Genomic DNA, 24664 nt, shown 5'->3' with positions numbered 1-24664 from the left:
CACCCACTGGTTTTTATGTTTACATTTAGAGAGCCAACAGGGAAACAATTGTAGTAATAATTAATATTAAAATTAGTGAGGATAAGAATTCTAGTTCCATGTGTTACAGTCATGTGCTTTGTGCATCCAGTGAGCACCTCTCTCTTAGCTACATGCAACTGGCTTGCTTCCCATGTCCTCATATTGTTTACCCTGCTCCTATTTTCTTGATTGGTCTGGTTAAACCAGTAAGGTTTTTGTCCATAATCCTGGTTCTTTGTCTTTGTCTCTCCAGGGAACTACTGGATATGGGTAACAGGCCACTGTGTAGCTCCCTTCTGGGCCTTTAGGGACTGTAGGTGTATATCATCAGCTCTAGATGACCATGCCACTGTAAACCTACCTTATTCTTACAAAGCCAATGTGGACTAAAAGATCAACGTTGGTCAGATATTTTACATACATACAACTTGTAAATTATGTTCTGAATGGACACCTGATGCTCATTTTCCTCTTTCTAAAATTTCAAGCATTTTAAATGGACCTCACACAATTCAGTTAATGCAACAAATATTTGCTGCCATCTTGTGGCAAAACAGGAAACAGCTGTGACACTGCTTTTTCCCCACTCAATAAGGCTAAACTTTGATTTGCTCTGAAATATGTGGATATCCAACAAGAAACCAAATAATAAATAATTAATGGTCTAAATGTTACTGTATTCCATATTAAACTATGCTAATCAGCTGCTGGCAGTAGTGTCCTATTTACCATGCGAACAGGTAATCTCTCAGCAAAAATGTCAAAATATTCCTTTTAACTTTTGTGTAGTGACACTGTGACAATCTAACCTGTGTCCTTTCAGAGATATCATTCCTCGTTTGGATACTCGATACAGAAAATCCTCTTCCACTGCATCATCTCCCCTTCAGTCCCACACAAAATGATACAGTCACATGGATTCAACAGGCCACATCACCTAAAAAGATGGACATAGCATTAACCAAGCAGTTCTAACTTTACTTTTCATGTTGTAGTTGACTTGACTGGAGTTAAGAGATTAAATGTGGTCTATGGTTACTGTAAAAGCTGTGTTCTTACTGGCATGGCCAGAGTAACCTTGACCAGACCCAAATTATGTTCATTTAATCTGGGGCTTTCATTTAATGTACATAATGAAATAATTAATAATAAAGAATCCACTACAAACAAGTTGATAAGATACAGTATGTTCAGTGTGTGCAGTGTGTACAGTATAGCTTATCATTCATCAGATGTTTTGTGTACATGCTGCTCCCCCCTCCCCTCCTTTCTCACTGCACACACACATGCACGACGTGCACACGCTCTACGACACACGCACACAAACATGGCGGCCTCTGTTTCACCGCTACGCTCCTCCTTCAGGATTTGTAGCCCGTTAACGTTACACCATCACTGCTGCCGGGCCAAACTGCGGATGCACAGAAAATGCGAGAGTCAAAGGAGACATCTACATCAGTCGGCGACGAGGTAAACGACACCGCGTTTAAAAAAACCGCTGTTTTTCCCCTGTTAATGTACGGTATTACTTTGCGGAGGGATGGATGAGCGACGCTTCAGCCTCACCGGTGAGGGCGTGTGTACCGTCACGTGTCAGAAAACGGTGATTGACAGTAGGTTTCACCGTTCACGGTGGAGAGGGCAGGTTTAACGGACATACCTCTCGCTGGGAGGTCAATTACTTGTCTGAATAAACCGAAAATGCTGTCAACAGACCGGTCGCAAGTACGTAGAACGGCGCAGTTTCGCCGGTTGTAGCTTAATGCTTCATTCGTTTAATATTGGCTGCTGCTGCTAGAGGACGGTTAGCTACACTTGAGCTATAAATTACCGGGGCTAATAATTACCGTTTATCGTTGGTTTTTTAAGACATAGGTGTCTCGTTTACCAACACCATTTCAAAAAACAAAATCGTAAATCATTATTCCACTCGGAAGACAAGAGCAGAGTAACAATTATTCGTTAAAAATTTGCTTTCGTTCCAGTCGTTTCTGTTACCATGGCCGGACTAACCTCCCAGAAGGCTCTGGGGCAAAAATTGTTCTTGGGTCCCATTTCACCCCCAGGTGCAGTTTATTTATTTTTCAAGATACCAGATGCAAGTGTGCGTCTTTGTCCATGCACATTATAATCTATGTATTGTCACAAAATATATTTACACTTAATTAAGTATGGTATGTCAAATTATTATACTTTGAGAATTGTGACAGATTTTATTAGGTGTTTGTTGCTGTTTGTAATTATGTGCTAGATATTTTTTGTATTTTGTCTGTTGTTCAACCTGTGATGTGTTATGAGCTGCTGATCGACCTCCCTAGGCATGCTGCTGTGGTGATTTCGGGGACAGAGTTGGCTCGTCAGCTCCACAGAGAAATCCAGCGTGATGTGGAAGAGCTTGTAGCTCAGGGCAACATGAGACCCCACCTAGGAGTGGTCTTAGTGGGGGACGACCCAGCCAGCCGTACATATGTTAGGAACAAGACCCGGGCAGCCAGCATCCTCGGTCAGATATGAGCACTGCACACATTCCTGAATGTGACAGATCAACAAACGCAGCACAGATCAACATAATGCATATCACTTTTTTACACATGCATTGACATAGATGCACATGGATGAACAGGTTTTTCATAAGCAAATCTAATTTAACGTGGTACTTTCACACAACTGCAAACTAACATGCACATGGCGACATTTTGAACATGGAGCATGTGTGTGATGTATATGTGCTCTGCAGGTATTTCCAGTGACACAGTAGTGCGGCCTAGCTCGGTCTCCCAGGAAGAATTGCTGGAGCTGATTGACAAGATGAACCGCGACTGGAGGGTCAGCGGCCTGTTGGTGCAGCTGCCACTTCCCGGTAAACACGGGACACAGCTGCAGAGTTTTTCTCACTGACATTAAAGTTATCCAGTGTTAGCTAGTCTGTGCCATTCAATTTGTGGTGATGCTGTATAGTAGAAGTTTGGCCTCTTTAATAGCAGGTCTCAAGTGTACTGCCTTTGAATGACCTGACTTCACCCTTATTGACTATACACAAAGGTCACATCTAAATTTACCTGAGGAACATGAGCCTGTTGTAGCACATGTCACTGTATAACAGAATATTACAAGCTACTAGACCTGAACTGTCTACTAACAAATATTAACACACATAATTAAGCTAGTTTTGTTGACTATATCTTCATTAAGTTAAGAAGTGGAAAGTTCAAATAAAAGGATTATCATAAATCATTTACTTTCTTTTTATTCATTCATTGGTATTTACTGCTATTTGTTGCTCTGTTTGTAACCCGGGCTACATCAGCCTATCAAGATTTTCTCTACATATCATTTGTGTTTGTTTAGCATTGTATATTTTCAGGAGAAATGGCTAGGCTGGGGTAACTGTAGGAATCAGAGCAAGGAAAGAATATTTATAGAGAGACTGTACTAGGCTAATTGATGGAGATATTGGAAAACGTAACCATATTGTATGTTTAGAACAGTATGTAGTGGAAGTGTATAGTTGAGTAATCAACAATTAATCTATATGTTGTACACTTCATTGTATGCATTATCACTGAGTTTCTGTCCAACTCCTTCCCTTCTTTAGAGCACATCAACGAGCGAGCAGTGTGTAATGCCATCGCTCCAGAGAAGGATGTGGATGGTTTCCATATTGTGAATATCGGGAAGCTGTGTTTAGACCAGAGGTCCATGGTGCCTGCTACACCTGCAGCTGTCTGGGAGATCATCAAAAGAGCAGGTAAACCGCTATTACCACTGCAGCTCTGTTACCACTGACCAATTTTTTAAACTCATTAAAGACCAAATAAACTGAACTAAATAAACTGAACTGAATGAAGCTGATGATCAATATTTATCAGGGACCTGTTTATTGCAATCTGTTACTTTTGACTTTGCTGTTACTTTATGGCATTATTGATATTCTTTATAAGTCTTAATATTATTTCATATAAGCAAATTTAAATAATTTTTCAAAATGTGAGCTCAGCTACAGTTGTAAAAGTGCTATCTGTCTTGTACCTCAGATTTAACTATGTTCTGTTAGGCATAATATAAAGTCATCAAACCTCAACAAATGTTTGATATTAAGAACTTTATTTAAAACTTTAAAGTTGTTTGTCTCTGGAGACAAAGGGAGGAGCAGGCACAGATATTGTGTTCCTGTCTTACCATGCAGGGCCCACTAGATGGTGCGTAACAATGATTTTCCAACCTAAAATCTGTCTAGTGTGCTAATATGCTGGACCAGTCAGTCATCCTGTTGACCAGGTAAAGGATGTAAATATTCAGTTCTCAAATAGTCATTTAAGAACTAGGGCTGAATGAGCTGTACCATTTGAGTAGGTAAATGAAGTTTTCTCACAAAATGCCATTAAACTATGATATTAGAAAACTGTCATGGGAGGTAACCTTTTGGCTGCCTTACTGATCAAAGCCAGAAGAGGGTGCTGTTCATGTACAGGCAGAGGTAAAGTCTTGGTCCACGGCTCGGCTGGTCTGGTTAGTTCAGTTCAGGTAACCACTGTTACTGAGAAATCTGACTGCTGGTACCCACTGCCAGAAAGCAGGGCTCTTAAAACCATGCAAGGGCAGGGAGGGTTTTTGATGATACTGGAGGCTTTTTTGAATGCAGTGTCGATAACGATGGTGTTAATGATAAGCACCCTCTGTGAAGAAGTGTGTGACCCTGATGGCTGTTTTCACCATCAGCTATCAGAGAATTCCCATACCAGACAGTGTTGAAGCAGCTTAGGATATTTTCTACAATGCTTTGTAGAATGTGATGAGGATGAAGATTCTTCTCTTCTCTGGCTCAGCACACTACTCAGCAAAATGATTTGTCTGCTGTCCATCTGTATGTTCAGGATGTTTTAAAGGCTCAGAAGTTGGTCAGGTGCCTAAGGTGAGATATCATATCAAAACTGAAAAAAAGGCTTAGATAGAGAATCAGAAAGTATATAATAAAGGCCTTGATTAATTATTATTTTTAACTACCTAAGATTGCTGGAAAAAAGTTTTGAAAGAATGCCAGCTTTCTCATCTTGAAGAGCATTTAAGGATGTGTTCAGACTGACTTTATCCTTGTATGAAACAGTGCAGCCCCTTCATTCATTTGAAGGCCAAAAAAACTGGGCAAAAAACTACTCTTGCCAGACACATCTAGCAGAGCGCTGCCTTGGCCGGTCAGATCGGTAAAAGCACACTTTTGTGGTAGCTTACTTTATTACAGCTTACAGTTGACAGCATGCCTGGTCAACATGCATATCTGTAACACAAATCAGCAATTTTGTCAGCAAACTGAGATATCTGTCCAATACAATATACCTATCCTCCCACTATTAATAACTTTAATGACTTTTGTCATCAAATTATGGAGCCAGGCTGTTGTGGAGCCAGCAGAACAACCTCCATCCCACATGCCTGTATGATCAGTCAATGGTTAAATACTGCCCTAGGCTTTGTGTCACATTTTTGTCTCTGAATTTTATGTTCATTAAATGATTTTGCTCATTGCACATTCTAGTTTCAAGTTGTCTTTATCTGAGCTGAGCAGGACAATTTATTAAAAATAGTTGACCCTGACATTGCATTTGTGCAGGTATTGAGACAGTGGGAAAGAATGTGCTGGTTGCTGGACGCTCCAAAAATGTTGGAATGCCTATTGCAATGTTGCTGCACACTGATCGCAACCATGAACGCCCTGGGGGTAAGTGTGTGTGTGTGTGTGTGCGTATTTGTAAGTACATAAATGAGCCATTGTAATATGATTGGAGAGCTGCCCTTTGTATGCAAATGATGTTGCACCATCTTGGCTTTCCCTGAAGGATCTTTGATGCTTTGTCAGGATGTGATCAATAAAGACTCCTCACCTTTTTAATCAAACAATAAATGCTGATGCACGTCCTGCTGGAGGAGTTCATAAAGGAAAAAACCCAGGGAGTGTGAAGGAAAAGCACAGGGCGAGACTTTTGGCATTGTACACCACTGGAGAACGGATCAACTTTCCTTATAAGGGTGTAGGAAGAAGGAGGGGGGGTTGGGAAAGGTATTGCGTGAAATTTACTGCTTAGATGAAGCAACAAGATATGTTTGACCTGTCAAAGTATAGCAGTGCTACATTTACATCAGAAGCTGCATGTAAACAAAAGTTATCTCAAGTCACAATTCTATGTAATATCTGTCCCCATATTCTGTGCATACCTCAAAAGTGATAGATACGCATGAGGCAGAGACATAAACAAATCAACCAGTCTCTCATACTCTCATGCTAAACAGGTCATATATTAGCAGGCTAACATTAGTTCTTAGTGGTCCAGTTAGCTAGTTAGCTACACACCAGTTACACTTGGCAGTTATTGGCTTATTGGGTGTAAATATTTAATAAAAACAAAACTAAGAACTAGTTTGTGTGTTGCAACCTGCCACCAATTTTGTGATATCTTAAACTCTTAATAAATTTACTAAACTTGCAAAACTTACTAAAAATTTACAGCAAAACTAGGCAAAGTTTGAACCTAACTCTCTAATTGCTCTCGGCCTTCTCAATCTTTACACCTGAATCAAATGTAATACACGCCCGTAACACACACCAGATGTGTCATACACAGAAAGAAAAAGTCAGGGTGTGGATGACATGATGTTCCTATCCTGTAAATGTGATAAAATTGCTGCTTGATCTGTAAACAGGGAAAAGAGCAGTGGAGTATCCTGATGTGCTGACTGGTGTCACAGTGGGATTATGCTCCCGATGTGGGTTTACCAGCGTAACAGTTGGTGTGGGTAGTTTGATACACATGATATACTGTGAATGTGAGTTTCCCTTTAGAGTATATGAGACGAACTGCAGAGTCACACAAATCAACCAGGGTAGCTTAAATCAACAACCAAAAAAATCTGCTGTTGAGGACATGTCTTATATTTTTTTATAAGGCATGTATTTCCATGATCTTGATGTGGCATTTGCCCTTAGTAAAATTCTTGATCATAGGGAGGGACAGAAAACATGGAATGTGAAAGCAGGGATGAGACCCTGGTATGAATGAGTCATGGCTAGAACCAAAGCGGAGTCATGGTATGTATAAGATATCATAGACAGGTGGGCTGACAGGATAATTTATTTTTTAAGGATTCAAAGGAAGTCATCTGACATTAAAATAAAACATGCTAAAAACTGTTCCAGTGAGTGTTTTCAAACCTTTAATTTACTTTTACTTTTACTCTTTAAGCTTATAAACTTGTACACGCTGAGTATCCAGGGCTCCTCTGAAGCTAACGCATACCTTCAGAATATTTTGTGATGCATTTGCAAAGCCAGTTGTCAATACTCCAAGTTTACTTAGTGTACCACCAGTCATGTTATTACTCAGAACTGAAAACCTAACAAGTGAAAGCACATCAAAATATGACTCCAGATACACATACATCATGAAGATGTTGAACTTCAGTATCAGTGAAGCTGAATTTTTGCATTCTTGAAACTTGGCCTGTTACACTCCACTGTATAAACAATGCCAAGGATACAAAGCTGGTGGAGCTAAAAACAAGCACTTCGTATAATTGTGGTTGACACACAAAACAAAATTTTGACTCTGCCAAACTTAAAAATATTGAAAAAAGATTTTTGTATTCAATTTAATGAAGGTTCAGTGAGTTAATTTTCATTTTGAGGTCAGTTCTCTTCTTTTTTTGTTTTTTCTCTCTCTCTCTCTCTCTCTCTCTCTCTCTCTCTCTCACACACACACACACACACACACACACACACACACAAAACACATCCCACTAGGTATGTGATCTACAGGTTTGATGTGCTGTGACTTGTCCTTTCCTTCCCTCTCATTCTTATCTTCTTAGAAGCCCTCCTTGTGTGATCCTTTTTCTCACAACACACCTGTATTCCTGGTCACAGTTCAGTTGTAACTATACAGAATGTCCTAACACATCCTAGATAAAGAGGGCAACTGTCGTCATGTTGCATATCCTCCTTGTGCAATTGCTGAGTAAATCAAATGTCCCTACCCCACCACCATTTGCCACTTGCACTAAAGAATGCATCAAGTCTTTTGATATGGAGTTGCAAAGTCAACATAGCATGGCAGACCAAAAGACACCCTACCAGCATTGATATACTTAAACAGTCAGTCACTCAAATCACATTCATTTTTTCTCACATACTTCTAGTGTTGTTGAGTCATGTAAAAAATGTAGGTTTCACATGTTTAGAGTTTGAAATATCATCCTTGAAAACATGTCCAGCCCACGCAATACTACAGAGGTAAATGGAAATGAATACTCTGACTGTTTGCTGCAAAATTTAAAGTGGGATTGAGCGATTAGTCACTATTCCCTCCTGATGAACCTTTATGAAAACTGATAGCACAAGTAACATACTTATTACTAAACTAATTGAAGTAAAGCACCAAGATGCATAAATCATAAAAATACACAAAGTATGTTTGAATGTTATTTAATCTTGATTGAATTTTTGTATTTTAGTTGAAATAAAAGACTGTTTTTTTCTTCTGGTATTTTAAAACATGTTTTGATGGTAGTAAATGACAGTTAATAGCAAATGAACTAAACAAAATAGCAGCTAAAAATTTAAAAAAAAATATATCAGCAATTTTATAAACTGGAGCATGTTAAGTTTAGAAATGATGATACTCTTGATTGACAGTCCTCATTAAATAAACTGCCTTTTTGTGTGATATAGTGCCTCTTTTCCCACAGAGATCACTGTTATATTTCAAGCGCAAAAACGATTTTCTGAAGTCAGCAGGACCAGTTTTGGTTTTACATGAGTCATACCTCAGAAAACCCTGAAAGACATGTCACTGTTAGTCAGGATAACTGTCACTGACAGTTGTTTTCAAAGGGACTGTTGCTTCATTAATTATTATCCTGAATAACAATATTTCAGTTGAGTTTGTGAGTTTCACTGCTTTAAGCACCAGATATGGAATTTAATTCACCTACAGTGTTTCACCCATATATCTCAGAACAGTGGCACATAAAAGAAGAGTTAGAAATAATGTTTTTTCATCTCAGGTGATGCCACAGTGACCATCGCCCACAGATGTACACCGAGGGAACAGCTGAAGGAGCTAACCAGCCTGGCAGACATCATTATTGCAGCTGCAGGTAATTACAACGTCAGTTGCCTGTTAATCATAAAAGATTACTCACCCCATGAATTACTGTATTTGGCAATACTTTCTTCTAATGATGTCCATTCTCAGTATATTGCACCGTATTACAAGGTAAATCAGTAATGTGTTTTATCTAGATGGGTGTTCATTGTATATTTAAGCTATTTCTCTTAAAATGTGACAATTACAAGCCAATTTAAATGTAGCCAGTTAAGTAAATGTAAATGATTTTTGAATCAGGTTTTCCTTTTGATTTTGCACTCGTTTCTCTCCTTTTCACATGGGGTTGCAGTTTGGTTTACAGTTTACAGTCCATTGTACTGTAAGCACAATTATAGTGAACACAGGAGGTCAAAGATGGACCATGTGGCCACTCGGCAAAATGTAATGGACATTTACTACACACAGTCTGAGAGATTGTATTGTTCATCTTTGTTTTCACTTTCAAATAACTGGATTAGCTCAAGTGGAGAGTTTAAAATGTGTGTAACCACTCCTTGTTTTCCTTTTAAAACATTTTAATCCATCATTTCATTAAACTACACATTTTCATTACAAATGAACAAAATCAGCTTTAAGGGAAGTGATTCTACTTTTTATGGTGTTACTGAAGCAGCTTCAGTCTCAAGTGTACACTCCTTAAACCACTGTCAGATGCCTTTGCATTATGTTGGAACTACCATACAGGGGATTATGTGGCCTGGTAATGCAAGAAGGAGGGAAGATTGTGAAAGTGCTAACCAGCCCTTACTTGAAGTGATCTTGTTGGAACTGCAAATAATCAACACTGAAGTTTCAATATATTTACCTGTAACTCTGCCCCATCTGTGGTTATGGAATTGCAGCTTTCTTGTTGAACAATAGTGATTTGTGGCAGCCGGAATGTAGGACCATCAATCAATACCAGGCAGCAGAATCTTTAGTAACATAATACCTTAAGGGGTGCCATTGTTGTATGTCATTCCTAATAAATGGGCTTTTTCCTGATGACTAAAAGCAGCTCTCCTGGAAGAGCACTTCAGTTTCTTTTCATCCAATTGTTAGGTTTCAGTTTCAGGAGTAAGAAATTGCATTTACACTGTACTATATAATTAAGTGAACCCCAGCCACTGAGCTGTTTTTATGTCACTTGGGAATTAGCACACATTGAAAATCAAGTGTACATTGAGGATTAAATTGTTGTGGAACCTGCAGTAATTCCAGTTAGTAGGCAGTTAGACTCAGGGTGTAGTTTGGGGTTAGCGTGTCACTCCTCCAGTGTCTGTGCTACATATGAACAGTGGTATTTTCTACTGTTAAATCTGGTACTTAATTGTTATTTGGCTCAGACTCAGTCCCATTGTTCAGCAGCTATAATTGCAGTTTGAGGAGTTCAAATTGACAATTTTCCAGCAGCCAACTTCAGAGTGGAGTGGTTGTTAAAATAAACATACAATGATTAATTAATTATTGATATATGAGTAATTATTTCCTTCCTCATAGACAGTCAGCTGTGGTATCATCGTATTCTGCTCCACTGCCTTTTAAGTTCAAGGTGCAGAGGTAATTGTCACAGTGTTCCATGAGAACCAGTGATTAAAAGGAGATGACAAGCATCACTGCAGAAAGGAAAAAACTGCTTGCTGCTCAGAGACTTTGATATGATAACTTAATGAAGCCTGCAGCACTTTTATTTTGTTCTGGATATGGGTCATTTACTTTGGTATGGTGGTTGGAATGGGAATGTCTTGGAGGCTGCAGATGGTTTTTAACCACAACTATTAACAGTTCTGAAACTGTTTTTGCGGTTTTAAACCTTAATGTCAGGTTGTCTGAGTCATATCAGCATGTTCAGCTTGAGCAGCAGCAAGAAACAGTCCTCCAACAAATGGCACAGATTTAAGTGTTCCACAGCCTCCACAAGGCTCTACTGTAGTCCTTTTAGTCCAAGGAGTATGGGTCTTTGCTGTGATGAATGGACAGCAAAGCCACAACACTCAACTGTGTCTTACAGCAGTACAGTTTTTAGCCCTTTTGCACTCTTTGGTGTCTTCAGTCTGGTTTTCTCAGGGCACTGCAGAATTCAGTGGGACCATTTGCTTCCGATATTAACACCATGCCTAGGCGGAGTGGAGTGTTTTGTGTTTTTTGAGTGTGTTAGTGCAATGTTTTCTGGGAACTGGAGCTGCCTTCTTAGGCTGATTTGGAACTGCCAGTCCACTGCGGTTGTCAAGAAGCACTACCAAGGAGCTAGGCGGATGTTGTGTGTTCTCCCCAGATCTAATGAAGTTGATGGACTGTTTGGGGGCGTGCTGATTCTTGCTGTTTTGAATCACTGTGCTGACTCTGTCTGCCAGAGTAAACATCTATCCTGCTAAAAAATCAAACATCCATTAAACATCCTTGAGCACATGCACCAAGGCTGGGTTACCCACCGGACGAAGCAGCCAACTGCCTCAGGGCCCCAGACCTGCAGATGCCTCCAAAATCTCATGGATCACTCATCTGGCAGTGTTTGGCACTTTTATGAAACATGTAACTTTGGGAATACAACACTAAAGCACAATGTCAACATACACGCTAAGGGTACTTAGGGTGTGTCCTGCTTTATTGCCTGATCTTGAGACATTGTCTTGAAGACAGGCCTTGTGTTAAGATCCACTTTTAATAATTTTTTCAGCTGGGCCATGTAATTCTCTTGGAATAATGTTCACATGTTCCTGGAACAATGTAAAACCCTCTCTTGTCTCTGTGCATAGGTGTTCCCAAGCTGATCACAGCAGATATGATTAAAGAGGGCGCGGCAGTCATCGACGTGGGCATAAATCGTATCCTGGACCCGAACACAGGGAAACTCCGGCTCATTGGTGATGTGGACTTTGAAGGTAAATAATCAAAAAGTTCATCAGAATAAAAGCTGAACCTTTTATATCATTTCTAAAACAGCAGTAATGTGCATGAGCCTTGTTTAATAAAATAGGGGGAACAGCAAGAACTAATTGTTCAACAGCACAGATGTTAAAATTTTGCATTTCATTTTACGAAACTGGTGTATTAATTGTAATTGGTGTATGTAATATATTACATTTCCAAACTGCTTATCATTTGTTTTACCTTTTTTCCCCCTGAAAATATCCACTCAGTGAAAATATATTACTTTGACTGACATACACTTAGGTTTCTGAATGCTGACAGATAACTATAGGATTCCTAAGATCCAGACTCCATTTATCATATGTAACGTCGTTCCACAGACATAAAAGGTTAAACAGAGGTATACTTACTTAACTCTAAGTCAACTGTTTGACTTGTTTTAGGAGTGAAGGAGAAGGCAGGTGTCATCACTCCAGTACCCGGAGGCGTGGGTCCAATGACAGTTGCCATGCTGATGAAGAACACTGTGACTGCTGCCAGAAACGCACTGATGCATTAAACACAGTCACAGCAGAAAACCATTCATTTTAATGAATGCTATATGGTACAAACAGTATATGCATACATGTACACATACAAAGATACATCAGTTTACTTAGGTATACACACACGCACACACACACACACACACACACACACACACACACACACACACACACCACAACAGACTTTGACAAACATCTAACACACTTTTATTTAAAACTCCATGAACTCAAGACTCCATACCTGCTGGGAAATTTACTTGATATGTATTTTGTTTATATTGTGAATTTGGTCATTTATTTATTTAAGTTATTTATTTCAGAGTTCACTTTTTGAGAATTTAGATTCATATTTTTTCTACTGAAATCGTTTGGGTTCATTTTTGAACATTCCAGATTCACTGGAAGAGGAATATTAAATAAAAAACAATGACATGCCAATATTACAATCTCACTTTATTTGTTTCACATGTTTAAACAGTAGGTTCACATGTTTTCTTTAGTCTGTCTCTCTATTCTTTGTTCATTGTATTGTCAAGCTGAAGCTAATATGTCACTTCACCAGTCTGTGATAGACAAAATCAAATGTGTGTCTTCCAAACGTACATAGTCGTGGGCCCCAGAGGATGAATCCTAATCACAATAATTTGGTTTGTCACCGAATACATTCAAAAGTCCAGACATTCCCATCAGCCTCAGTTGTACTCTCTCTTTTGTGGTGATTAGCAAATGTTAGCTAACACGGTCAAATAAGCACACAACATTAGCATGTTGTAGACTGACGACCTGTCCAGGGTGTACCCTGCCACTCGTCCAGTGTCAGTTTGGATTGGCTCCAGCTCCCTGGAGACCCTCAGAGGACAAGTGGTATAGCTAATGGATGGATGAATTAGCATGTCAGAACTGTCATCATTAGCATTTAACTCAAAGCACCGCTTTTTGCCATGGGAAGAAGAAGGGAAGGGAAGGAACAACTTGCAAGCGTTCACATTATCTGACAACTCAAGAAGTTGTGTGATCAAAGACCTGGCTTTGCGAGGATTAAAAATACTGTGCAGTGACAGAGTGACAAAATATCCACAAAATGTAGATTTCATTACATTTAACAGTGGACGTCAACTCACATTAGCCATCCACATTTGCTTGATTTTCAGGCATCTCTGTATTGGTAAGTGCCAGGTCGAATATACAGTATCAGAGAAAGGTCTGACTTCCACAGTCGCAATTACAGCTTAGTGTGAATTCTGTTTATGAGTTGGAAATTATTCACTATTCACCTGAGACTGAGGAACAACATTAGAGCAGTACGATATGTATGAGGGGGGTCCCCCACCACGACCGGATCCCACCTCCCAGATCCTCAGGCACCTTGACCACTGTGAAGAAGTGACTGGTGCATTCTTTTCAGATTATTGTGTAACTAGTGAGGAAAACCTGATCACTGTTGGCCAGGGAGACACCTGTTGGTGAATCTTTCTCTTCCTTAGATACCCAATCTTTGGCTGACAGCGAATAAAGAACGCTGCATCTAATGTTTATCTGTCATCTGCGTTCCCATATTTCTTCTCTATACATCCTCTCATCACCTGTCAACAATAAAAAAAAAATAGTCAAAGAATTCTTTATGAAATAACGCCTCTGAGGAAATTGAGGCTTTCACAACACCTGTAACTATGAATGAAGCAACCTCCCAAAACTGCAAAGGAGGCATTTGAGTGAAACTATCAGTCTGCCGAGGGCATGCGTGGGCTCAGAGACTTCCAAAGAAGAAACCACATTTAAAGAGCCTCTTGGTAATCACGTGACCCTACCACCATCATCAGCCTTTTAGACTTTGTCTCTGCATGCAAAGAATCACTGCAAATGAAGGAAATGATGCCAATGGCTTTTTGGAAGGAAATGCTTCTCATTTTTTACAAAATCTCTGGTTCATTGATTGGCTGTTGAATCTTGTCAGTGGTTGGGAGTAGAGTATATAAGCTCAGCAAAAACCTGTTGTTGATCACACTGCTCAGTCAGAAGGAGTTGGTAACATAGGAGCTGGTAACATCAGACACTGCAACACCAGAGGACAAGATGTTTACACAAAGACAGACATACCTGCACAACGGTAAGTGTATAATTTAGGTGCAGATTAAGGTGGCAGATTTTAAATGAATAAAATGAGGGGAGAAACTAGCTTTTATATAGTGTGTCTGTATAACTAACTCTTGTGCTTATTTATAGCAAAGCAACTGATGTTTTGTTATTTTTTCCATAAAAGTAGAGAAAACTGAAGTTATATTAAGCTGCTGACAGGTTTTCCGTAGAAGAATCTTGACTAGAAAGCAATAAGTTTTGCAGCACTAGAGAGCAAAATAAACAATTTCCACAATAATTTAAAATTAATATTTTCTGTCATTTCCCTCTTTGTTCTTCAGCCCTCTTCCCAGCAGTGGCAGTTCTGCTTCTCCTGGCCACAGTAGGACAATCTGCTGTTCTCACCAACAACCTCCTGACTACAGCAGCTCCTCTGTCAGTTTCTGCTCTGACCACACAGCCCGACAACAGTAAGTGTTTTCAAGCCATACAGCGTCACACTGAGCTGTGGAAAGATGTTTAATCACTGACGTAACTGAATTCTACCTACTTTGTTTTGGGTTTTTTGTGCATACAAGATAAAAAAGATTTCCATCCTCTGTAAATAAACAAGATAAAAGGACTGACATCATCATGTTGCTATGGGGGGCAGACTGTGACTGTGAATTATCAGTTGATTTATTCAACCGTTATAGATTCCACCTCCTACCACAAGGGAAAATCAAAAGCAAAAGACAAATTTGAAAATATGTTCACATTCACTTTTAAAAACATACATTTTCATTTTTATTACATTTGTCAAGAAATTTATTCATTTTATTTTTCATAAATTTTTTTCATTTTAAAATTCTTTTTCACAGTTTTATCATTTATCAATTAATTTTGCACTCGTGCTAATTTATTCATTAATTGATTAGCACTTCATTTATTAGTGGATTAATTGCTGGCACAAATGGGCCCCCATAATTTTATATTAAAATGTGACGCTACTCTCTCTCTCTCTCTGCAGGCAGTATGGAGGAACCTCGGGTTCAGCACGTACACAGATCATGTGGAAGCGAACATGAGAACTACTGTGAAAACGGTGGCGAGTGCATGTACCCACAGGACAGTGACAAACCATCCTGCATGTAAGAAATAAAGTCTTATTACACACACATGCACACTTACATTTATGTCCTCTGTGTATCCTGAATATGTTTAAGCCTTGATCAGTAAAAACTTTGCTTCATATCCAAAAGCACATGTTGGTTCGTGTTCACCTCTGGAATCCACCCACATATTTCTCTCTTTGCAGCTGCAAGTCCTCATACAGTGGGCCTCGCTGCCTGTTCTATGACCCAAGCAAACCCACTCGCTCTCTGCCTGAGGTAGAGCAACTGATTGGCATCATTTTTGGTGTAGTCATGGTTGTCCTTATTCTGGCCATCATAATTTACTGCATTGTCTATAGGAGGTGAGTATCTACTGTACACTGTACTCTCTCTCTCTCTTTGATGTCTTTCTTGCACTTACTGAGTCAGTTAGTAAAAGTTTTCTGTGAATTACTCATCAACTCTGTCCGGATTTGTTTTTACATGACGGATTTCTAGCGTTTCCAGACTTGTGCTTCACAATTGTGACAGCTTAGACTCAAATTACATTATTACGTTGTTTACATTTACAGTTGTTATAAGTTCACATGCATTTCACTCAAAAACATCTTTCAGTCCTAAAACAGATGTTTGCCTTTTTTCCCCCAGGTGTGTAAAATCAGCACCACTCATAAAATCTGCACCGTCTGAGACCTCAGTGTGACTCCTGCAGCTCACTGTTCCTCTCTTTCATCGTTATCATCATCATTGTCAGTGCTGACACACAAAGCAATTATGAGACTCTAGACTTTTTTTTGGTTGTACTTTATTGGACTTTTCATTTGATGTGTTTAAAGAAGGCCATGACTCAGTCTGACATCATCATTTAAACAAGCAGATGTGAAGGACTAAACTGTGTCAGACCTGGTTGGGCCTTTTATATTGAACAGGGTCAGATATTAATCATTTCATTGTCCTTTAAAGACTGAGGGTGAGATCATTTCCCTATTTATTGTAATATACAAATTAACTTATTGAGAGTGATGTTTATTTAAATGTTTAAATAATAAATAAAGTTATGAAAATGAATACTTACACGTTGCTTGAATTTCTGTGGGTAAAACCTGAATAAACACACACACAAATACATCTTATTGGTAACTTATTACTGAAGGAGGAGGAGTTTTTCTATTGTAAGAGAGAAGGTCACAGAAGGGGAATGAAACAATAATCTACTTTTCATCCTCTAACAGAAGGACAATTGAGTGAACAAGCAAAGAAACAACTAGCACAGGGGGGTTTTTGTTATAAATTAAGTATAAATACTCAAAAATCAAACACCAGTCTAAATATTAAGCCTGTAGAGCGATGTATACTCAGTAAGGAAAGATTTTTAAACTAAAAAAATAGTTATTTAAATACTTTAACATTCTTAGACATTATAGAAAATCTTGGTAATAAAACAATGGTACAGGTAGACTAAGTTAGATCAGGATTTCCCAAGTTACTTTATACAAAATACCTCTCCACTTCAGATGGGAATATTGTACATTTTACTGTGCAGGTATTTTTCTGTTATTTTTTAATACTTTTTTTTTTAAACAAAACACAATAACTTAAATTATAAAGCATAGTTACAAGTTAGCAAAAACTGTTGCTTACATGTTTTAAATCAGTAATATTGAACTTTTATCTTAATATTTAATAGTGTATTTCTGACATTCTGCCATTTTGCTGTATTAGGACTACTTTTACTTTTGATACTTTAAGTATATTTTTGCTTATGCACTTTTATGATTTTGAATGAATGACTTGTAGTGGATAGAAACTATTCTTTCACTGTTTATCTGTCATAAAACGAAATATGAGTACAGGCTGGAAGCAGCTCTTCCCTGAGTTTGCCTGCAGGGTCTGTGTTTAGACCTTCCAAAGTGGGAAATTGTCAAAATTAGAGGAGTCAGTCACCACACCCTGACCGCAGGAAGCCCATTGGTTTCCAGTCTGTATCAGTCAGGAGACGCATCGCCTGCCCCTTTACCTAATAGTGATTTTACCAAGTCGGAAGCGTCTGTAATCCAGACTGGCTCACACTGTACCTGCTCGCCCACCGAGCTTCGATCCTGTCAGCGACCTGTCGGCTCTGAAATGGGGAACAGCAAAACTTCAGCGCTTCTCTCGCTTGTCGGTAAGTTGTGTGTGTGTGTGTGTGTGTGTGTGTGTGTTTTAAATATATATTTAACAGGATGAAGTCACTGTTGTCTATGTGGTTTGACACTGTTGTGATCTGACGTGTCGATTAAAAGAACATTAAAGCCTTGAGGTTTTGAGACACTGGTACTTTACTCGAGTATCTATTTAGTTACTCGTTACTTTTCTGGTAAAGATTTTAAGATCATCTTATGAAAAACACTGAATTGCTGCAAACTAAACAACCATATATAAAGTGGATGAAATTAGCTCCATATTGAAGTGGAATGAACCTTAAAATGCTATGTAACACTCACAGGGTCGTTTCAGCTAATGTCTGAAAATATCTATGAAATGTTATAATTCCTTAACCCATACATCTAATCATCAACGACCTACCGTGTATTTAGGAGATAAATCTCCAGCAGCAACTGGATCAGCTATAATGCCACCTAACTCTTGATTCTCAATTACATTTTGCTGCTGGTACTTTGATACTTTGACTAAAGTATTTTACATAGGATTTTACCCAGTAAAGTTTCTGATTCTGTCCTCGTCCACCCCTTGTTATCTCTGAAGTTTGTTTCCTCAGTAACAAGTAATATCAGAGATCAACCTAAGTGGAGATTTTTGGAGTCAGATGAAGGACCTTTGCACATACCTGTGTTAATGAGCTGACGCCCATGCTGAGCCCAGAGCCTGAGGGATGCTGAGGGATGTTGGCAATTAAAGCATGAATGGAGGATTTATCATTTGAAAGCGCATGCGGTCTGATTAAATCTGTCATTAACTTGTTCGTATCGTCAAAGACTCACATAACAATTTTAAGAGGGGAACAATATATTCAAGCTATTGTAAACTGTTGAGTGCCCAGTAGAAGAAGTACTCAGTAGGAAAAGTCCTACTTAAGTACTAATGGAAGTGTTATCAACACACTGAAAGTATGAAAAGTGGCTCATGTGACAGATACAGAATCATTATATCTGACATGATTAGATTGTTCATAATCTCGTAGCTAGCAGACGTGGAGCTAGTGTTTAATGACTTAAGTCAAGTGGTTCCCAAATTAAGGGTCGGACCCCCTCCAAAGGGTCATGAGATGAAGCCGTGGGATCATGTGAAATAACAAAGTTCTGCAACATCAGTTTTTATTGTGTTGTATTTTCCTCCCTCTAATCTTTGCTTTCACTCTAGTGAAGTCACAGATAATGGAAATATTCAAGTGCAAGTACCTCAAACACTGCAAGTCTTGATAAAAATGTTATTTTTTTGTCTTCTTCTGCTTTTTACAATTAATCCCAATCACAAAAAACTTTTATCTCCTTATAACTGTTATTCCTCTCACTGTTTATTTTGACTGAGTTTTTGTGATTAATAGGTAATCCATCATGATAACAGTTTACCACTGATAACGTTTCCTCTTTTTCCTGCTCTCGATCATGTGGGTCAACAGTAAGTCATGGTTCTACTCACCTTTACCCTTTAAATACACAGACTTGAATGTTTTTTTTTTTAATTTGCATGTATGTATTAACTGATACTGATTTAATTCTAATCTCAGTTTATGTGATGATAGTATCTATTTCGAATGAGTCAGTGGCTAATGATGTAAAAGGGTTAATTGAGTAGTGATTAATTAGCAATACAGAAAGTTGCTTTGTCACCACTTTCAGCTCAAAGTGTACTGTGCACTTTACACCAACCAGCCACGTCGGGAACACCCAACAACCGCCGTGCATACTCTCACTGAAAACAGAGAGGAAAAATATCTCTGCAGCCATAACAACAGACAGGAACAGAAACCCAGAGGCCAGGGTTTTACAGCGAGTATAACCAGATTCATAACTAGATACATCTTGCATCTAGATTCATGTGTTTTTCTGTCCTGCCTACAGGAATGTGGGCGTCTGCAAATTCAGCGTATTATAAAGTTGTGCAGGCTGGTACAGGCATGTGGGCCAGGCAACACGAGCCACACCACATCATGTCCTAGTTGGAATAGTTTACACAAAAAAGAACCAATAAAATAAAAATAAAAAACTGGCAGGAAATCTAATGTTTCTCACCAAAAATGGATTTTTCCACGCAGTTTTTTTTTCTACACAAAACTATGGTTATTTTTCTGGCTTTTAGAGTACTAACACATCAATCCAACACCTGCCATGTGTGTTCAATTGAGTTCTGAGATCTGGTGATTGTGAAGGCCACAGCATATGAACCCCCCCTGTGCCCTATGAATAGGGGCATTACCATCATGATTCTCCACTAATTTTTCACTTTTTTCCTTAATTCGTCACCTGTTTGTATATCGAACCTGTGACAAGTGGGGTCACACGTAGACTTGGCTTCATTTTAAGGGGACACAAGCCAAAAAGGGCTGGGAACCAGCACTTTATGGGACTGCTGAAGTGCAGTGATAAAAACTATGTTTGGAACCTACACAGGGCTGGTGAAACTCATCGTTCATACAAAATGTGAATAATGAGACAAATATTCTCTGTTCAACAGGTGTCATGCTACTCTGGCCGTATGCACTTACCAAGAGTGTCCCATCCAGACTGCAAACTGCAGACAGCGTCTCTCTAACCGCAGGTATTCAACTGTGACGAAATTTTACTAGCAGTTTTCTACAATAACATATCACCGTATTTGTAAAGTATAATATGTGCAAACACATAATTCCAAATATTGCAAAACATATGCTCTTGATAACTGCGGATGATGCCATATGCACTCAGTATCATGTATTTTGTTGTTAGTGTAGCATGACAAAGAGGTGTGTGTTGTAACAGTGATAAATCCTGCAGTACTTGAAAATAAATGAGGCGTTGAAGGAGCTTTTTTTAAACTCAGCATGAAGCCTGAACCTTTAAATTATAGTGCAGTTCATAAGTCTGCGGTCACTGTTTTATTAACTAACACACTGAATTTGAAATGAAAAATGTCAATTAGCATCAAGTGCTATAGACCTGAAACAATCAATTCTTCAATCAATCAAATCAACAGAAAATTAGGCAACAATTTTGATAACTGGTTGTTGTCACTTTTCAAGTTCAAACATTTGCTGGTACCACCTTCTCCAACTGTCAAAATAACAATTGATTTTGTTTCATTTACCTGTTTAACTGATTAATTGTTGCAACTCTATAAATAAATTTAACATGTCAGAAAATCTTGTCAGCCTCAGATCCTAATGAGACCATTTTTCTTACTGCAAAGTTCAATGGAAATAATGCAAAGCTGCCAATCAGAAGGTTTCTTAGCAGCTGTCCTGTTGTTGGTGTTTCAGGGCAGGGAGAGGAGCGCCCTCATGTGGTGAAGCGGTCGATACAGCGCTGCAACAGTACGTTTGACAACTTCTGCCTGAACCATGGCCAGTGCATACTGCTGGTGGACATCAATGAGCACCACTGCAAGTATGATCCTGTGTGTGTGTTCGTGTGTGTGTGTGTGAGATGGAGAATTTGCGTCTGTTACTTTTAATCATTGTGTGTGATTACTTATGACTCTCCTCTGTGTTGCAGGTGTGAGAGGGGCTACAATGGCCCCAGGTGCGCCAACCTGGAGCTCGTCATCCAGCCGATGCAAGAGGAGCAGATAATTGCCACTGTTTTCTGTGTGAGTCTGCTGATTATAGGTCTGACCGGAGCTCTGTACTTCTGCTACAAATGGTAAGGCTTCAGTCCATGGCTGAATGTGTGTGTGATTGATATGTGAAGAGAAATAACCACTTCTACTGTTAGCACTGATAACGATGTGGCTTGCTGTTATCAGTGCCTGTATTTGAGGGATGTAGCTAGGAAACTTTTAACAAGAACTCAATTTTTGACACAACATCATTAGCTTTGTTGCCACCTTCTCCTCCTGTATGCTACCTGCTCAGCAATCAACAGTTAGCAACAATCTTGTGAACATAGTGGAGCATTTAGTGGCTAAAGTGTCTAATATTTCCATCATTAGCTGGTAGAGACCAAAAACTGAGCTTAAAGGAGAGCATTTCTTCACATCTAAGAAGTTACTGAAATAAGTTAATTTACTGTCAGAAACAGGTTGATCTAACTAGACTAGTCTATCTCTTATAATAAATATTACAAAACAAAATGTATTATAAATATTATATAGAAGTAGTAAAAGTTTTCTACATTCATTTGCACCAAAACTCTTTTTCCTTTTTGCTGATGTAGTTTGTTCTTGGTGGCATGCAAATTCAGCTGAGTCAAGTGTGATCACAGATTTTTAAGGTGACTCAGACTCAGACCTTTCATCATGTGAAACCTGTGGGACTGCCTTGTGTTTCAAATCAAGCCCCTCATGACGTCAAGTCTGGCCCCGACATCCTGTTTCATGCAGAGACATGTCAAAAACACAAAGGATGATTATGATCTCAAGGCCATTTCTTTGGACACCGAAACTCTGTCAACCTACAGTTTTGATTTTATTAAAGGGCTTTCAAAGGCTTTTTAAAGGATGGTAGAAAACAATGCCTTTTGAACTAGAATAAATGACATGCTGTGTTATTTCTACAGGTATAAGAAAAACAAATTCCCACGTCACCAGAAGCGGCAGGGTTACAAAGGAGTCCAGACTATCTAGAGTGTCGCACACACACCCACTTCATCCACGGACAAGGAAAGACCAGGATTTTCTCCAGTTTTCTAACTGAATATTTCAACAAATGGCGATGTTACCTGATATGCTACCTTTGACTACACTCAGTGGCTGGTTTACTGGATTGTGCCCACTCGCAGTACTGTATGTCACATGGCTTTGGCTCGCTTTATCAAGCAGGCTGATCGGCACAAAGAGATTAAAACATTCAAAAAGAAGCAGCTTTGTGTGCGGTGCGATTGTTGTTTCCAGATGCACTGGTTCTAATGTTTCAGCACCCACATGTACAAAAAGATGAATAGTGAGACTCACAAAGAAAGTTTCCAGCCATGAAGGTGATGGTGGGTCATGGATAATGAACTGAAAATGAACAATTTAGAGTGTGGACCAGTGCAACATTTCTGATCCCATGCTTTCAGAAATTTTAGACAAAATATTGATAATATTTTATATCACAATCCTGTTATCATGCTTTAGTTTCTTCACATTAGACTCCCTTTGTTGGCAGTTAACGTAAGACCTGATTTCAAGATTCCAAAGAGCTCATTTAGACGTTCAGCCAGGTTGCAGATGGTGTAACATCTTTTATATTTGCCTCAGAGACGCAAGCATGAAACTGACTGAAAATAAAATTGATCGCTAGTCGTCACCATCTAGCTGCTTTCTCTCTTCTGACTTACTTGCTTGAGTACAAATTTACACTGTAATTTAACTCTAATTTATATTTCTGCCTGGTCTAGCTTTTATTTATTGTTGCTTTTGTTTTGCCCTTTTGAGTTATTATGAATGCCATTAAACTGGCCACTGAGTGTAACAGTAATGAGTTTTATTATTTGAATCTTTGTTTATATGGAAAGTATTCCCATTTTGATAATTTATTATAAAGTATTGATGTATACACTGGAATATTGTCTGTTTTGGAGGCTCTGTTACTGCTACAAAATGAATACAACTTCTTTTTTAAACTTCTGTATGAATTTCTTTTAATGTGTCGATGCCTTCAGTCATACTTGTCTGTTACTGCTGTCTGCTGGGTAACAGCTTTCACATTCTCCTCAAGTCTTAAACCAGCTTTCACATTTTTCTCCCGTGTGTTCAATAGTAAGAAAATATTTTTCTTTACCAGCACCTGAATAATGAAAACCCTCACAGATGATCACCAAACGCTGCACACTGACTGTAACTTTTTTACATTACATTTTTACAATAGCAGTATTAGCTGTACATGCAGTACATGTACCAGGAAAACATGTTTAATAAAACATAAATTAATAATACATTTCAAATTTGCAGCTTGGACTATTTTCATTTAAATGCTGACTTTCAACTCTAAATCCTTTCTTGACTTCATATTTAGGACACAAGTATGAATATTATTTTGAAACTGCACTGGTACCAAACACATATTCATGGGTCTTTTGCTATACTTTCAAAATGTTGGTCTACTTTATAGAGTCAATAAAAGTGAATGTGAATGTTTATGAATGTAGGTTACTAGAGACTCATGGTGTAGCCTAACATATTCTACAGTCCTCTATATGTCTGTTTCACAGCTGACGTCATTAATGAAATTAGCAACAGCTGCATTTGATTCACTGTTACAGGGACCTGGTGTTGTGCATGCTGGCTCACTGTCACTTAATGCAACTGAGCCATCATCAGCATTGTTAGTAATGTTAGTTAGACCTGTGCTTTTTCTGCTACAACACATCAAAATGTCTACAAGGAAGACAACTATAAAAAGTTCCAAGCATGTAGGCCCAACACTTAATAAAAATAAAGGACAGACACATGGTGGTAGTGTAGCACCTATTATACTTCACTTTGCAAAGTCACATTCCCTGGGAGGTTGGTGCATTTGGCAAAACATCATTAACTCTTGTTGTTTGGCTCCAGATGTTTTGTTAGTATCAGGTTTCGAGGAGCTGTAAGCAAACCATTTTAAATTCAAATTGGAGTATGAAATGACAGTCTTTAAGCAACTTTGAAAACTTAAACAACGGTAAGTTTTGCGAAAATTAGGACTCTTCAGTGGGTACTTAGTCACCTTTACTGACCCTTAACTACAATTACATTATGAGGATCAGTGATTCATGGTGGTACTTTCTGTTTGTCTTGTTTCGCACGAGAGTGGTGTACAAATACT

At 38.7% G+C, this 24664-nt stretch overlaps 3 protein-coding genes across 5 annotated transcripts; all 3 read left to right on the top strand.

Annotated features, from left to right (window-relative positions):
• The first annotated feature begins 1310 nt into the window (after positions 1 to 1310).
• Positions 1311 to 13426, top strand: mthfd2l (methylenetetrahydrofolate dehydrogenase (NADP+ dependent) 2 like). Of its 3 annotated transcripts, none has more exons than XM_018673158.2 (9): positions 1311 to 1491; positions 2007 to 2087; positions 2340 to 2524; positions 2759 to 2881; positions 3617 to 3769; positions 5630 to 5737; positions 9076 to 9168; positions 11915 to 12040; positions 12473 to 13426. In XM_018673158.2, exons 1-9 carry the CDS (start codon positions 1349 to 1351, stop codon positions 12586 to 12588), a joined length of 1128 nt encoding a protein of 375 aa, XP_018528674.1. In that variant the 5' UTR covers positions 1311 to 1348; the 3' UTR covers positions 12589 to 13426. The 3 variants fall into 3 exon arrangements, with proteins under 3 accessions (XP_018528674.1, XP_018528685.1, XP_050931281.1); XM_051075324.1 differs by lacking the exon at positions 1311 to 1491 and adding an exon at positions 1520 to 1746 and having other exon boundaries at positions 12473 to 13085; XM_018673169.2 differs by lacking the exon at positions 2007 to 2087 and having other exon boundaries at positions 1312 to 1491; positions 12473 to 13424.
• A 1091-nt stretch (positions 13427 to 14517) lies between these two features.
• epgn (epithelial mitogen homolog (mouse)) lies at positions 14518 to 16812 on the top strand. Its single transcript, XM_018673402.2, has 5 exons — positions 14518 to 14681; positions 14992 to 15120; positions 15660 to 15780; positions 15948 to 16106; positions 16393 to 16812. Exons 1-5 carry the CDS (start codon positions 14648 to 14650, stop codon positions 16445 to 16447), a joined length of 498 nt encoding a protein of 165 aa, XP_018528918.1. The 5' UTR covers positions 14518 to 14647; the 3' UTR covers positions 16448 to 16812.
• An 895-nt stretch (positions 16813 to 17707) lies between these two features.
• On the top strand, positions 17708 to 23487 carry LOC108881416 (proepiregulin). The gene is made up of 5 exons (XM_018673427.2): positions 17708 to 17908; positions 20419 to 20502; positions 21200 to 21326; positions 21435 to 21581; positions 22437 to 23487. The coding sequence occupies exons 1-5, from the start codon at positions 17869 to 17871 to the stop codon at positions 22501 to 22503; spliced, it is 465 nt and encodes a 154-aa protein (XP_018528943.1). The 5' UTR covers positions 17708 to 17868; the 3' UTR covers positions 22504 to 23487.
• Positions 23488 to 24664: the final 1177 nt, after the last annotated feature.

This window comes from Lates calcarifer, linkage group LG13 (assembly GCF_001640805.2).
Source record: "Lates calcarifer isolate ASB-BC8 linkage group LG13, TLL_Latcal_v3, whole genome shotgun sequence".
Lineage (NCBI taxonomy): Eukaryota > Metazoa > Chordata > Actinopteri > Centropomidae > Lates > Lates calcarifer.
Note: the sequence above shows the minus strand (reverse complement) of the source record. Positions and strands in the feature narration are given on the sequence as shown.

Excerpts from the sequence above, each read along its gene's own strand:
- mthfd2l (XM_018673158.2), top strand. The coding sequence starts at position 1,349 with ATGGCGGCCTCTGTTTCACCGCTACGCTCCTCCTTCAGGATTTGTAGC. Across the intron at positions 1,492-2,006 it reads CTACATCAGTCGGCGACGAG|TCGTTTCTGTTACCATGGCC; the intron begins GTAAACGACACC and ends CTTTCGTTCCAG. Across the intron at positions 2,088-2,339 it reads GGGTCCCATTTCACCCCCAG|GCATGCTGCTGTGGTGATTT; the intron begins GTGCAGTTTATT and ends CGACCTCCCTAG.
- LOC108881416 (XM_018673427.2), top strand. The coding sequence starts at position 17,869 with ATGGGGAACAGCAAAACTTCAGCGCTTCTCTCGCTTGTCG. Across the intron at positions 17,909-20,418 it reads AGCGCTTCTCTCGCTTGTCG|GTGTCATGCTACTCTGGCCG; the intron begins GTAAGTTGTGTG and ends TCTGTTCAACAG. Across the intron at positions 20,503-21,199 it reads CAGCGTCTCTCTAACCGCAG|GGCAGGGAGAGGAGCGCCCT; the intron begins GTATTCAACTGT and ends TTGGTGTTTCAG.
- epgn (XM_018673402.2), top strand. The coding sequence starts at position 14,648 with ATGTTTACACAAAGACAGACATACCTGCACAACG. Across the intron at positions 14,682-14,991 it reads ACAGACATACCTGCACAACG|CCCTCTTCCCAGCAGTGGCA; the intron begins GTAAGTGTATAA and ends TTTGTTCTTCAG. Across the intron at positions 15,781-15,947 it reads AGTGACAAACCATCCTGCAT|CTGCAAGTCCTCATACAGTG; the intron begins GTAAGAAATAAA and ends CTCTCTTTGCAG.